The sequence below is a fragment of the Nannobrachium achirus genome, assembly GCF_963921795.1.
Source record: "Nannobrachium achirus genome assembly, chromosome: 15".
NCBI classification, from domain to species: domain Eukaryota; kingdom Metazoa; phylum Chordata; class Actinopteri; order Myctophiformes; family Myctophidae; genus Nannobrachium; species Nannobrachium achirus.
The window spans coordinates 36,381,500-36,394,039 of NC_137822.1; the positions used below are offsets into that span (position 1 = coordinate 36,381,500).

Genomic DNA, 12,540 nt, shown 5'->3' on the forward strand with positions numbered 1-12,540 from the left:
TTAATATCTGCAATACAAACAAAAACACATTAGACACAGTGGACACTCGTAAACACACATGAACAATGCCGACACAGAGCCACGTGCATCTCGTATAAGCCAGGGAGAGAGTTCTCATGCACTATGCAGTGGCAGTTGGCACAAAGCAATTCCGTTTTCACAATAGCTAGTAAATGAAACTGCCATTCACCGAAAGCTGCCAAACAACTTTCACAAGAAATAAAAATACATTTTTCAACATATTATTTTCATAATACATATATGGCACCATTTTCTGTGTCTCAGAGGAGGGAATGTGGACTGTTCAGATACCTGCCTATCAGTGAATCGAAGCTAATAGAAACCTCATGCTTATTCCTGGAATAGAAGCCATTGTTCTCACGTTCTCACGTAAAAAGGAAAAATGATTATGATGTCACTGGTAGGCGGGTTTCTAAAGTGTCCACAGCCCTCCTATGAGTCACAGACCGGGTGGGCATTTTTATTTCATCATGTGCATTAGTGAGGACCAATTATATGAAGATAGCTTGAAAAAGGGGGAAGTTGTTCTTATCTATTATCATTTTGTCTTTTTTTAAATAAACAATTAGTTTGATTAACTGTTGCACACCTAGACTGAAGTTCAGTTTCCTATCAACAGCAGTTTGTCCTACAGTGGCCGGTGGTGTTCTGCCTAGAGATAAGCCATTTGGTGACCTCGGACTGAAAATAGACAGCCTGTCCTCACGCTATTGGGTGCAGTTATTTGGAGTTCTGGAATGTTGGGCATGCATGCATGTGTGTGTGTATGTAAAACGTATGAGTTAACATGTGATAGGAGGGGGTGGGGAGATCAGGGGGTCTGGACATGTAGCCTACCACAGGAATTAATGGCATTTTCTAGGACTCACTGACTGACTGTTTCTAAGACTCGATTGTGGTTCAGCACAAGGCAATAGCCTTACACATAAAGAGACTAGCCTACATCTGCTGAGTTTAGGTCCACCTAACATGACATAGTTCACCCCCAAAAAATGACTTATTTACAATCAATTACACACCCCATGAAGCGTTTAATTCGTGGAGATTTTTTCATTGTTGTTTTTGTTGCATTCCTAAAACCAATAATTTGATGACCGTCTGAGGATGGCTATGGTAGTTGGTTGGTCTGTCCAGTGTCCAACCAAAACAACAGCTGGAAGACGTCTTGTCGGACTGCACAGGGAATTGGAGACATGACATCAATGTACATGATGAACCTTATAGTGACATTGATGAATGGTGACCCCATAGTCTTTCTTATTTTGTTCTTGTTTTCTGGTGTGTGCCCCCATTCTTTTTTTTTTTTTTTTTTTTTTTAAATATTTAATTAATGGTTTGTTTTTTGACACGAGACAAACACAAAAGACAAAATATACAGACAATAAAGTACACACATTAGACACTTAAAAGTAGGGGAAAATAACATTAATGTAAAAAATAAATTACAATTAAGTTAACTTAACTAACTACATTACGATACAGAACATATACAAAAATAAATTAAAACCAGTAAGACTCACTGATCGAGAGATAAGTGGCTGCCAGGTCGCATGTATACAAAAAAATTGGCCTTAGCAACCTCATGGCGGCGCTAGAAGAGGGGCATGTGAGAAATCAGGGGCGGAGGTTGTGGTTTGCCAGCCAAGGAGTGTGTGTGCAAAGTTTGGCATGGATAGGGGCAATTCTAGTGCCACCAAGGCAAGACCCCCAAATTGATATATTTGGTCGCGGACACCAAAAACCTTCAAGACATTTCAAAAATGTTACGAAATAGCAGATGTACAAGCTCGCAGCGCAGCACAAAGTGAGAACTACTCTTCTTTTTTTCTTTTTTTCTTGTTGAAAAACTCATGTCGATATAAATTATAGCAAAAATCTAAAATGACACTTTACTTTACCGGTTTTAATGGAATTAAGAAAAAGGGTAAGTCCAATTGCGAATAAAACATCTCCCAATCTTAAGGGCAGCAATCTTATGTTCACCACATGTCCTTACAATCAAGCAGATATACAAATAACTTTCTTTGCATTTTACGGTAAAAACATGAGATTTGGCACACTTAGAGCATTGCTGTACAGTATATCTAAGGATGTTTTTTTAGCTACTATAGGTAGACAACAGTCAACATTGCCACTGACATAAACAATGAGTGTCTTTGCCACGGACACATTTGGGGACACATGCCAAATCAACAGGTATTGCATAACTGGGTGGAGCATACATTCCCAGTCGTTCTCCATCTATACTATAATTTTGCGAATGTCTGAGTGAGTGTCTGAGTGAGTGTCTGAGTGTCTGTCACAGCGTTTCTCCTCAGTGGCTGGAGCAATTGATCTGAAATCGCATCACCATAAGCATATGAACACACCTGACATAACTGTGAAGCCCGTTTGTCACTTTCACAAATCGTATGCTGTATATTAGCATTTTTATGGTGTATCTACTCTCTATTCTGCATCTAGCATGAGGCACATCTATTCTGCATCTAGCTTGAGGCAAAATGTTTAACCAGCTCTGTGTGTGTGTGTGTGTGCAGGCAGGCGGGTGTGTGTGCAGGCGGGTGGGCGGGCGGGCTGGGGGGGGGGGGACAGTATCTCTGTAGCCATTAAACGAAACGGGTTTCTTACATTGATGCTCCTACATCATGCAAGCACCAGTTAAAGTTACTTTCCATCCCTCATATACTGTGTGCACAGTGCACATCCCATAACCCACACACTGCACATCATTTTGGAGCTCATATCTTTGAACGGGTAAGGGCTAGTTTACATAATTCCCAACTTGCATGGTCCCCGAGTAAACCGGGGCCAATTCATAATAATGTGAAGGCCAATTTAAACATTTTCGTTGCATTTATCAAATACATAAAAAGCAAGAACTAAGCAAACATAGAGAGCTAAAAACGTATTAAAGAATTGTGAGGCGGGTTTCTTACATTGATGCTCCTACATCATGCAAGCACCAGTTAAAGTTACTTTCCATCCCTCATATACTGTGTGCACAGTGCACATCCCATAACCCACACACTGCACATCATTTTGGAGCTCATATCTTTGAACGGGTAAGGGCTAGTTTACATAATTCCCAACTTGCATGGTCCCCGAGTAAACCGGGGCCAATTCATAATAATGTGAAGGCCAATTTAAACATTTTCGTTGCATTTATCAAATACATAAAAAGCAAGAACTAAGCAAACATAGAGAGCTAAAAACGTATTAAAGAATTGTGAGGCGTTGTGAGTAGAGTAGTGTCTATTTTCTATAACTTTGCCTCTTTCTTATATTATTTGACAATTTAGTTGATTACTTTTGATGCAGTAATGGTTTTATTTTTAAATTGTCAATTCATTGCCATCTGGGTGGGTACCCCTGGGGGCGTTGAGAACCACTGATGTACAGGAGGTCTAGGTCAGAATGTACAGAATGCATGTGAGTCCTGGAGATGGCGAAGAGCTATTTTTACCACAGTAGCACCATGAGCTACAGTAGTGCTGCCTCATGTAGGTCAGCATGTCCAGTGTACGATACATGTGTACATATACTGTATGTTTTCTCTCTGTCACTTCTTTAATCTCTCCTCTGTTTTTTATGAGTAGCAGCTGTGTCCACGCGGCTAACCTTGGAAACCACTGGACCATTCAGCGTCAAGCTGGTCAGTAGGCCAGTAGACCAAGGAAGACACTCCACCCAATAAATCAACTGATAGCTGTCTCATACTGTTATTTGTTGAGGATTATTTCATTAGATTTGGGGGAATGGAATTCACAGTATTGTTGCGTTCACAAGTGGGACAAAGCAACAGGCTACAGGACAAGTCATTTTCAGCTATTGTGGAAGCCAGCAACATAAAGCTGATTATATTACAAAGTCGAGCTGGCCTAAACTGTTTTCAGTGCTTCAATGTTTTTGTTTCACTATTATTTCCCCTCCTGTTCTCTTACCACACCCACGGGGGGCTCTCTCCATTCTGACATGTCGCCACTCCGACAGTGACTTCTTATTGTCGGAGTGGCAACACTTCCATAGAGGTTAAGGTTAGGGTTAGGGTAAGAGATAGATAGTGTCTGTCGGAAAGGAAACATGTCGGAATGGAGAGATGCACCCCCCACCCACAATTCCTGCTCAATTGCATAAATGGAAATGGAATTAAAACAAAGTCTAGCAGCTAGTCAATCATGCAGTTCCCTGAGACATTACCCTTTTCATGATGCATTGTGGCTACACTTCCAACAGCAACCAACCACGCTTGGCCTTTGTGTCACAGGCGCACCTGATAATTGTTCCCTCGTCAACTCCTGTATTAAGTTCATTCCTTTCTTCAGTTGACAGTCAGGTCCCAGTTGTCTCAAATGTTTTCAAGCTTGCAGTGTTGTGCTGTGAGCTTGAGCTTCTGCTATTTTTGAATGGGCAACGCTAACATGGCACTGATGCTTTCCTGGTTGTAATGGATTAAGGGGTATTTTAAAAGAAGATTTTGATATAGCATGCCTGGATCTTAACCATTTAAATATTACTTAGTTGATCAGGTCCATACTTTGTCCCCTCCATTTTGTCCCTCTACAGTCTACATACCTAGTGTCTTTGATGAAAATTGTCGATCTAAAAGTTCACATTGTAGATCTTTTATTTTCTCTGAATGTTAGGGGTGCTAGCTGGGAAGTTGATCTGTTATTTTCTCTGAATGTTAGGGATGCTAGCTGGGAAGTTGAGGTGCTGTGTAAAAGAGTATACAGTATGTGACTCTTTGACAGTTTTTTAATAGCTTTTTTACACTTGGATATTCTTTACACACTCACCAGAACATTTTGTTCCTCAAGCACCCAGCTTGATTTCATTATAAAAAGCAGCTGATCTACAAGCTCGACCGACCACAGATCTGTTACAATTTGCTGCTTTTGAATTTGAATACTGGAAAGTAACAGTTTTGGACATATTCCTCCACCGGACAGAGGCGATATAAGTTTAATTCATACTCCAAGGTGAGGTGAGTAGCAACTCACCGTGGTGTAGTTTTCTAATGTCAGAAAACTACAACATTACGTCACTCACCGCTCTCACTCTGAGGCGCGCTACAAACAGTTGCGAGAGCTATCATGTCCGTATCGTCTGAGAATGAGGGGAGGAGGGGAGGTCCAATACATTGTCAATGAAGGTCACATGTTTTTTTTGTCTCTTGCAAATCTCTTGGCCAAAAGACAGCCTTCGATTGAGCAAGAGAGATGGCAATGACATGAAACCACGTGACTTAGATAGAAAATGCATTGGACTTCCCCCTCCGCCCCTCATTCTCAAACGATACGGAGAAGATGTCTCACGCGTATGTCTGATTGCGGCCTTACACATCTCCCTGTTTTTACTGACCAATATCAATACTTTTGTACTTTTAGTCAAGTAAATTTAGAAATACAGACTTTTACTTGTAACAGAGAATTTCTATTGATTGATTGATTGATTGATTGATTGAAGTAATTATTAGAAGTTTGCATACAGGAAAAGGTCAGTTTCATGACAGTACAGTACACTGTTACAAGGTCAACTAAAAGGATAAGCTCAGGAAAGCACATGGCTTATTAGTGGCCAAGCCACGAAGTGGCTGCAGCCACTCATTGATATTGGTGTTTCTATTCCGCCACTTTTCGCAACGGTGCAGTCGCTTTTTACAAAACTATGGTAGAGGACTATGCCAGACGGCGAAAACACGAAGCTCGCAACAATTGGCCAAAGGGTGGCGCTGTAGGAAGCCTTAGAAAGTGCAAACTTTGAACAGGTATAGCTCATGCTCTGACTTGCTCTGACTTTTGACCTCTGAAACCAATCCTATTCCAATTGGCCAAAGGGGGAGCGCTATGCAAAGCATTTGAAAATTCAAACTTTAAACAGGCTTAAGTCATGCCTCGTTGGCTTGAAGACATGCAACTTGCTTACACGCGTGCCTTGACTCATCTGTGTCTTTGTCAAGTACCGTATTTTCCGGACTATAAGGTGCACTTAAAAGCCTTTAATTTTCTCAAAAAACTACAGTGCGCCTTATAGTCCAGTGCGCCTTATATATGGATCATTCATTGACATTGACATTCCCTTTAGCACAGCTCCATCTGTTGGATGCATAACACAACGTCTATTATGTGCGCCTTATAGTCCGGTGCGCCTTATATATGAAAACAGTTCGAAAATAGACCATTCATTGACAGTGCGCCTTATAGTCCGGTGCGCCTTATAGTCCGGAAAATACTGTAAGCTCTGCCCTTAGGTTTTCCGCCATTTTGAGCAGTTTGTAAAACGCTTAAACCCATTTTTATTCTGGGATTTTCGAGGAATTTGCATGAAACGTTCTACATGCAATCTAAGGATTAATAATAATATTAATAATAAATATAGCTGCAAGCAGCAATGAAGTGGACAAAAACGTCTCAAATCATGCCTCACAGCCTGCGTGAAATTTTGCACGCCCATTCCCACTATGTCAAGGAACAGATGCCACCTTTATTGGCCTGTTATAGCGCCACCAGCGGGTCAACTTTTGCAAAACACATTTTTGGAACAAAATGCCTCAAATCACGCATGCAGCATCCGATTGCGTTGAAAGGCCCAAGAACACGTGGCACCCTTTTCACATTGGCCTATTTATTATAGTGCCACCAGGAGGCCAAAAAACCTACCTGACCTGCCAGAGACCTGTTCTCGGAAGAACACTGCTTCTATTCTTCTTTGATTTCTTTTACCACTTTTCTTGATTTTCCTGCTTTTTTCCCTTGCTGCATTTTTGCTTTACTACTTTTTCCTGGCTTGGCCACTTTATCGCTGCTTGCAGCTATTTTTGATTATTGATTCTCTTCAAATCTTTTTATTGAAATTTCAATATCACATCGAGGACAGGTACACACAGTGACACCCAAAATCCTACCACCACAGCAAAATTGCAAGCATTGGCACAAAAGTAGCATGGGATCTCGAGATCATCTAATTACAAAGAAAGACAGGTACAGAAAAAAGAAGGCCTGCCCATACACAAAAACGTATTATTTTTATTATTATTAAACCCACGGTCCAAACCAAGATTTCGGTTTGAAGAGCAAATCATTATTGAAATCCAGTATGTCAGAATGTGCTATTCGTGAGAGTCGGGGTAAGATCGGGTTGGATCTTCTGTACCTTGAGAGGTTGCTGTCATCCGTGGACTTCTGGGTGGTGATGAGGTCGGCAATGGCTGTAATAACGGCACAGTCTTTGGACTGGCGGTTAGTCCAATCCACAGGAGCAGGGCTATGCATCTTGTCCTCAAGCAGCGAATCCAGCTCTCTTCGCAGACTCTTGACGAGATGAGCGATGCGCTTGGGGGACCTGAAGACGATCCACTGGTCGACAGCAATGGTCTCATCATCTCCGTCTTTCTGGATGGTGATGTCTCCGCCAAAGAACAGCAGCGAAAACGGAGACACCTCTGTACAATCATGCAGGAAGATACAACTGGTCCTCATCTTGAGGTGGTAGATGAGCCAAGTATGGTTGAACTGAGTTTCCTCAAAATTGACAGACTTGGGATGGATACACACCTTCCCATCAGGCTGAGTGTAAACCTTAACCCCTGGCCTCTTCTTGCTGTACATCGGTCTTATCATAGCCACCTTGGGATATAATCCAGCCACAATCACCGCTTTGACCAACTTCTCATTTTCTGCATTGACATTGGATTTGTGGTCTTTGGGGTTTCTGCTACTGACAAAGCCTGTTGACATTAGGAGCTCGGCAAATTTACCCTTCAAGCTGTGCAGCATCTGGAGTGTATTGGCTGACAGGAAGTTTTCCCAACAGTAGTCCCTCTCATATCTGGCTCCACGACGTTTAGCCTCCTCCCAGCCCTGGAAGGCATTGACAATAGTTAGATGGTCACTTTTCGAATTTCTGGACAGGATCTTTCTCTTCCTGTCTGCCACCTCCTCCTTGCCCAGAGGTATGAAGAAAGGATCCTTGAAGCTGAGTGAGGCAGCGATTGTGAGGACAGGGTCAAGGCAGCCCAGCAGGGCTCCAAACAGGATTAGTTTCCCGATGTGAGGCTCCACAGGCAGACGAGCCAGGTGATAGCCCAGTGCTGTCAGATTCTCAGTATGGTCCAAGGCATTCAGGTGTGTGAGGTGTTTAATGGCCAGACTGACTGCCTTTTCAGTGGGAGGGTCCAGGGCTTTCGCCAGGAACTCGCCTATAGGCCCCAGCTTCAGGATCTTGATCTGCAAGCAGAGCTCCTCCAGTGGTGTTCGCATGATCTCTGGGAGTTGATAGGAATCCAATAGGCTAGCCCTCAGACTGTTGTATAAGTGATAGCACTTTCCTGGACACACCCTGCCAGCACGCCCTTTCCTTTGCTTGGCATTGGCCAGGCTGACCCAGTCAGCTGCCATGGTCCTGATATTATTGTCTGTGTCATAGTTGGTCTCTTTGATCTTCCCTCCATCTATCACAAACACAATGTCATCAATGGTGATGCTTGTCTCAGCTATGTTGGTAGCAATCACAATCTTCCTTACACCAGGGGGAGGCCTCTTGAACACCAGAGTCTGGTTCACCATAGGCATCAGGGAGTGTAGTGGAATAATGACAAACCGATCTGATCTGAACATCTGCTGATCCTTTAGAAGGTCATGGAGACTACTGATGTCACTCCAACCAGGCAGGAAGACCAAGATGGCGCCTTCCTTCTCGTTGAGTGCAATATGACGAATCAGTTCCCTGATTAACTCCAGGTCAATGTTGTCATTATTGTCCAACATCTCCAGCGTCTCAATGGTTTTGTGAGGGTATCTACCCTGTAATGTGCGCATAAAGGAGGGGAAGCTCTCGTATTCATATTCAGCCTCCATCTGCTCCCTCTCCGGTCGGTACTGGTGCCCCTGCTTAAACCTTTTGTTCCTTGAGGGCCATCTGTCCTGCCTCTGGGGGTGATACCTGGTCATCTCCACCACATCCTCTAGGAAGAACTCCTCCACTGGGAACGTCAACCCTGGGATGTGGAACATTGGACAGTCGTCAAAGTATTTGGAGAACTTTTCGGCATTGAGTGTGGCACTCATAAGGATGACCTTGAGGTCCTGTCGGATCATGAGCAGGTCTTTCACGATGGTGATGAGAACATCAGATTGGAGGTTCCTCTCATGTATCTCATCCAGAACAAGGTGGCTGATCGTGGACAATAATGAATCAGAGCGTAACCACTGAAGAACAATGCCTGTTGTACAGAATAGCACAGAACCTTGTTTCCGTGGTAAACGGCTCTGCAGGCGAATCTGATAACCACAAGATTTCCCAACAGTTTCTGCCCTTTCTGCTGCCACACGCTCTGCTACAGAGATAGCACTTATCCTTCGGGGTTGAGTGCAGACCACCCTACAGAGGGAGCCCATCCCTCGATTGATGTAGTTGTCAAGGATGAACTGGGTGACCTGGGTGGTCTTTCCACAGCCTGTCTCCCCACTCACCACCACGACACTGTTAGAGTTGATCAACTCTACCAGTTCCTCTTTCTTGCTGTAAGACGGGAGTTTTTCCCTGAACTTCAGCATATTCTGGTACTTGGGGTCTCCTCTCTTGCTGTTCAGATCTTTCTTCAAGTAGTCGTCCTGTGTTTCATTTCTGACCACATCCTGAAACAGGTATTCCATATCCTCCTCTTTCCCTAGGATGTTCCCTTTGTCCTCATCTGCAACATCATCCCACATGTTAGGGGGTTCATCTTTGACTGACATCTGAGTGAAGTAACATGATTTGTTAGGTCTGTTCTCCTCTGCTGCACTAACTCTCTCTTCCGGTTCTACTTCCAACACTTCTGTTTCCACCTCCATCTTCCGTTCATTCTCTTCAGGGGCATCTCCATCAAAGTATCTGTGACCATAACTATGAGTTGCGTGCCAGTCGGCAGATGTGGTGGGTCTGTCATCCCTGCTGTGGGTGTCAGGGGCGGAGTGGTCATTCTGGATAGAGGTAAGCAGATTTTTGATATGTTGCTCTCTGGCCGCATCCATCTGCACCACCGCTCGTGAGCTACGATCATCCTGCTTCCTCCTGACCGCTCCAGCCTTTGCGTAAAACAGACCAATCTCGCGTCCCTTCAGGTGTGGTGGCGGACGCTGTCGCTCTCTCTTGGACTGGTCTCCCCGATAACTAGATGGTGGATAGGGAGATTTTACAGCATGGTGACCACCCCTATCACCCTTTCCCCATCCTTCCCTGTATCCGTCCCTGTATCCCGAGCTTCCTTTTCTTTTCCTCTTATCCCACCCATCATTATATTCATCACCCATATTTATTACCGTGTTGTACAAATGGTATGCGGTGAGGCCTTTGAGCTGATATACAGATCATTAAATGATCCGGTGATCTGGTGATGTCATGGTATGTCACACATTTTGTGACATACCATGACATCACCAGCCATTATGGAATATTTTACAGCATGGCACCTCTAGACGCCTAGAAGACCAGTTGCGTGTCCATCCGTTCCATCCACTGCTAATCTTGCAAACCATTGTTGGGCAAGACTGACGTCATCAACATGGCGTAAGAGATCCACAGGGAATTAGACCCTGTCTTGTTTTAACAGCGTAGCTCCAAGTAGGCGAGCCATCTAGAAGAGGGTCTGTCATGTCTGTGTGTGTCCACAGCTAATCACACAAATTTCGATCAGCACAATATTTTTGTGCATTCTGCCAGTAGGCCAAGGAAGTAACCTACCGTCCCTCGGCTCCCTCCACATTTGGGCAAGACTGATGTCATCAATATGAAGTTACACGCCTTTATTAGACCATGTCTTTAAAAATTAGTTATCTCCATACATGGAGTTCCATGCTCATACGGACACTCATACGGACATAGAGACCTACACACGGAGCCATACGTAGGAGCGGTTAGCACCGCCCAAAAAAACGGTTACCCTGGCCAACTATTTAGCTAGGGTAACAGTATAGGGTAGGGTAACTATTTTTATCCCCAAATTAATCGTCATGTGCCAATTAATTTCTCCAGACATTTCTTTGTGTCGTCACTGCTGTTATATCCTACTGGGTCACCTGCCTCTGTCCCACTCCTCCCGCTCGGTTGACAAGTGCAGGCCCCCACCCCAAACATATTGTAGCATCCTGTTGCATTGGACAGGGGACGGACTACCCAGAATGCCTCAGGACACACACACACTGTACTGTAGGTATTGTTTCATTGTCATTTATTAACGGTATCTCCAACAGTCAGTCTGTCTTTTGCAGCTCTGCTGAGCGAGCCACCGCAACAGATGCCACTCTTCTCACATTGGCCTGTTATAGCGCCACCAGCGGGTCAACTTTTGCAAAACACATTTTTGGAACAAAATGACTCAAATCACGCATGCAGCTTCCGATTGCCATGAAAGGCCCAAGAACACGTGGCGCCCTTTTCACATTGGCCTATTATAGTGCCACCAAGAGGCAAAAAAAACCCAACCTATCTGACCTGCCGGAGACCTGTTCTCGGAAGAACACTGCTTCTAGTTTGTCTTTGATTTCTTTTCCCACTTTTCCTGCAATTTTTTCCCTTGCTGCTTTTTTTTTTTTACTACTTTTTCCTGGCTTGGCCACTTTATCGCTGCTTGCAGCAATATTTTACATTGATATCCTTTTTTTAACTCATATAACATTGAATGACAGACAGATAAAACACAGTAGGCCTACTATGCAGAAAACACGATGCAAAAATAAATGGTATTTACAATAGAAGGGTCAGGGGGAGGTAAGGTTAGGCTAAGTCTTCGGTTACCAGTTTCCTTTTTGCTTAAAGGAGCTATAGTCAACTTTTTCTTGAAAAACGGATGCTAAAATAAAAATAATGTTTTGAAAATATTTTATAAAAAAATAAGCTTCATATATGTGTTTCTATTAAAGAATTACCACAAAAAGCGTAAAATAATGATAAAATAATCATTTTGGCCATTGTCAGACCGACACTTTGTTTACATTCTAGTCTATAGACTAGTATGTAAACAAAGTGTCGGCCCTACAATGAAAAAGTTGACTATAGCTCCTTTAAGTAAAACATGCGAGTACTTTTTCCATCACTTTTATTGTGCAGCCTGAATCTGCATTCTGTAATATTCCGGATTTGAACAGAGACGTTTACTTCTACGTACTCACATTGCGAAGTGTTGTGAGCTTACGATTATTTGGGCCATTTTGAGGATGGGCATTATTATATCACACCCATATCACACACATCCAGTGTCAGCTGTTTTAAGGGGCGTCACAAGGGACATATGGGTTACTGTGACCGGGGGGGGGGCAGGCTGTATGTACAGTTATGTGGGAGCGTGTCGATATTGCGACGTAACATTTGTTCGACGTCCCATTAGTTTGACGCTGGTGAATGCTAACCTGGTGAACTTTAACCTGGTAAATGCTATATGCCCAAACCTAACCCTAACCCTAACCTCAGTAAGACTATGCCTAAACCTAACCCTTTAGTCGAACTATTGGGACGTAGAAATATTGAGATTTTACCCAGTTA

The 12,540-nt window shown here is 43.4% G+C and overlaps 1 protein-coding gene across 1 annotated transcript; it reads right to left on the reverse strand.

The window, feature by feature from the left end:
• Nucleotides 1-10,313, reverse strand: LOC308299812 (ATP-dependent DNA/RNA helicase DHX36-like; the record flags this gene model as incomplete). Its single annotated transcript, XM_080743597.1, has 2 exons — nucleotides 1-7; nucleotides 7,174-10,313. The coding sequence occupies 2 exons, from the start codon at nucleotides 10,311-10,313 to the stop codon at nucleotides 1-3; spliced, it is 3,147 nt and encodes a 1,048-aa protein (XP_080599723.1).
• Between the last annotated feature and the right edge of the window lie 2,227 nt (nucleotides 10,314-12,540).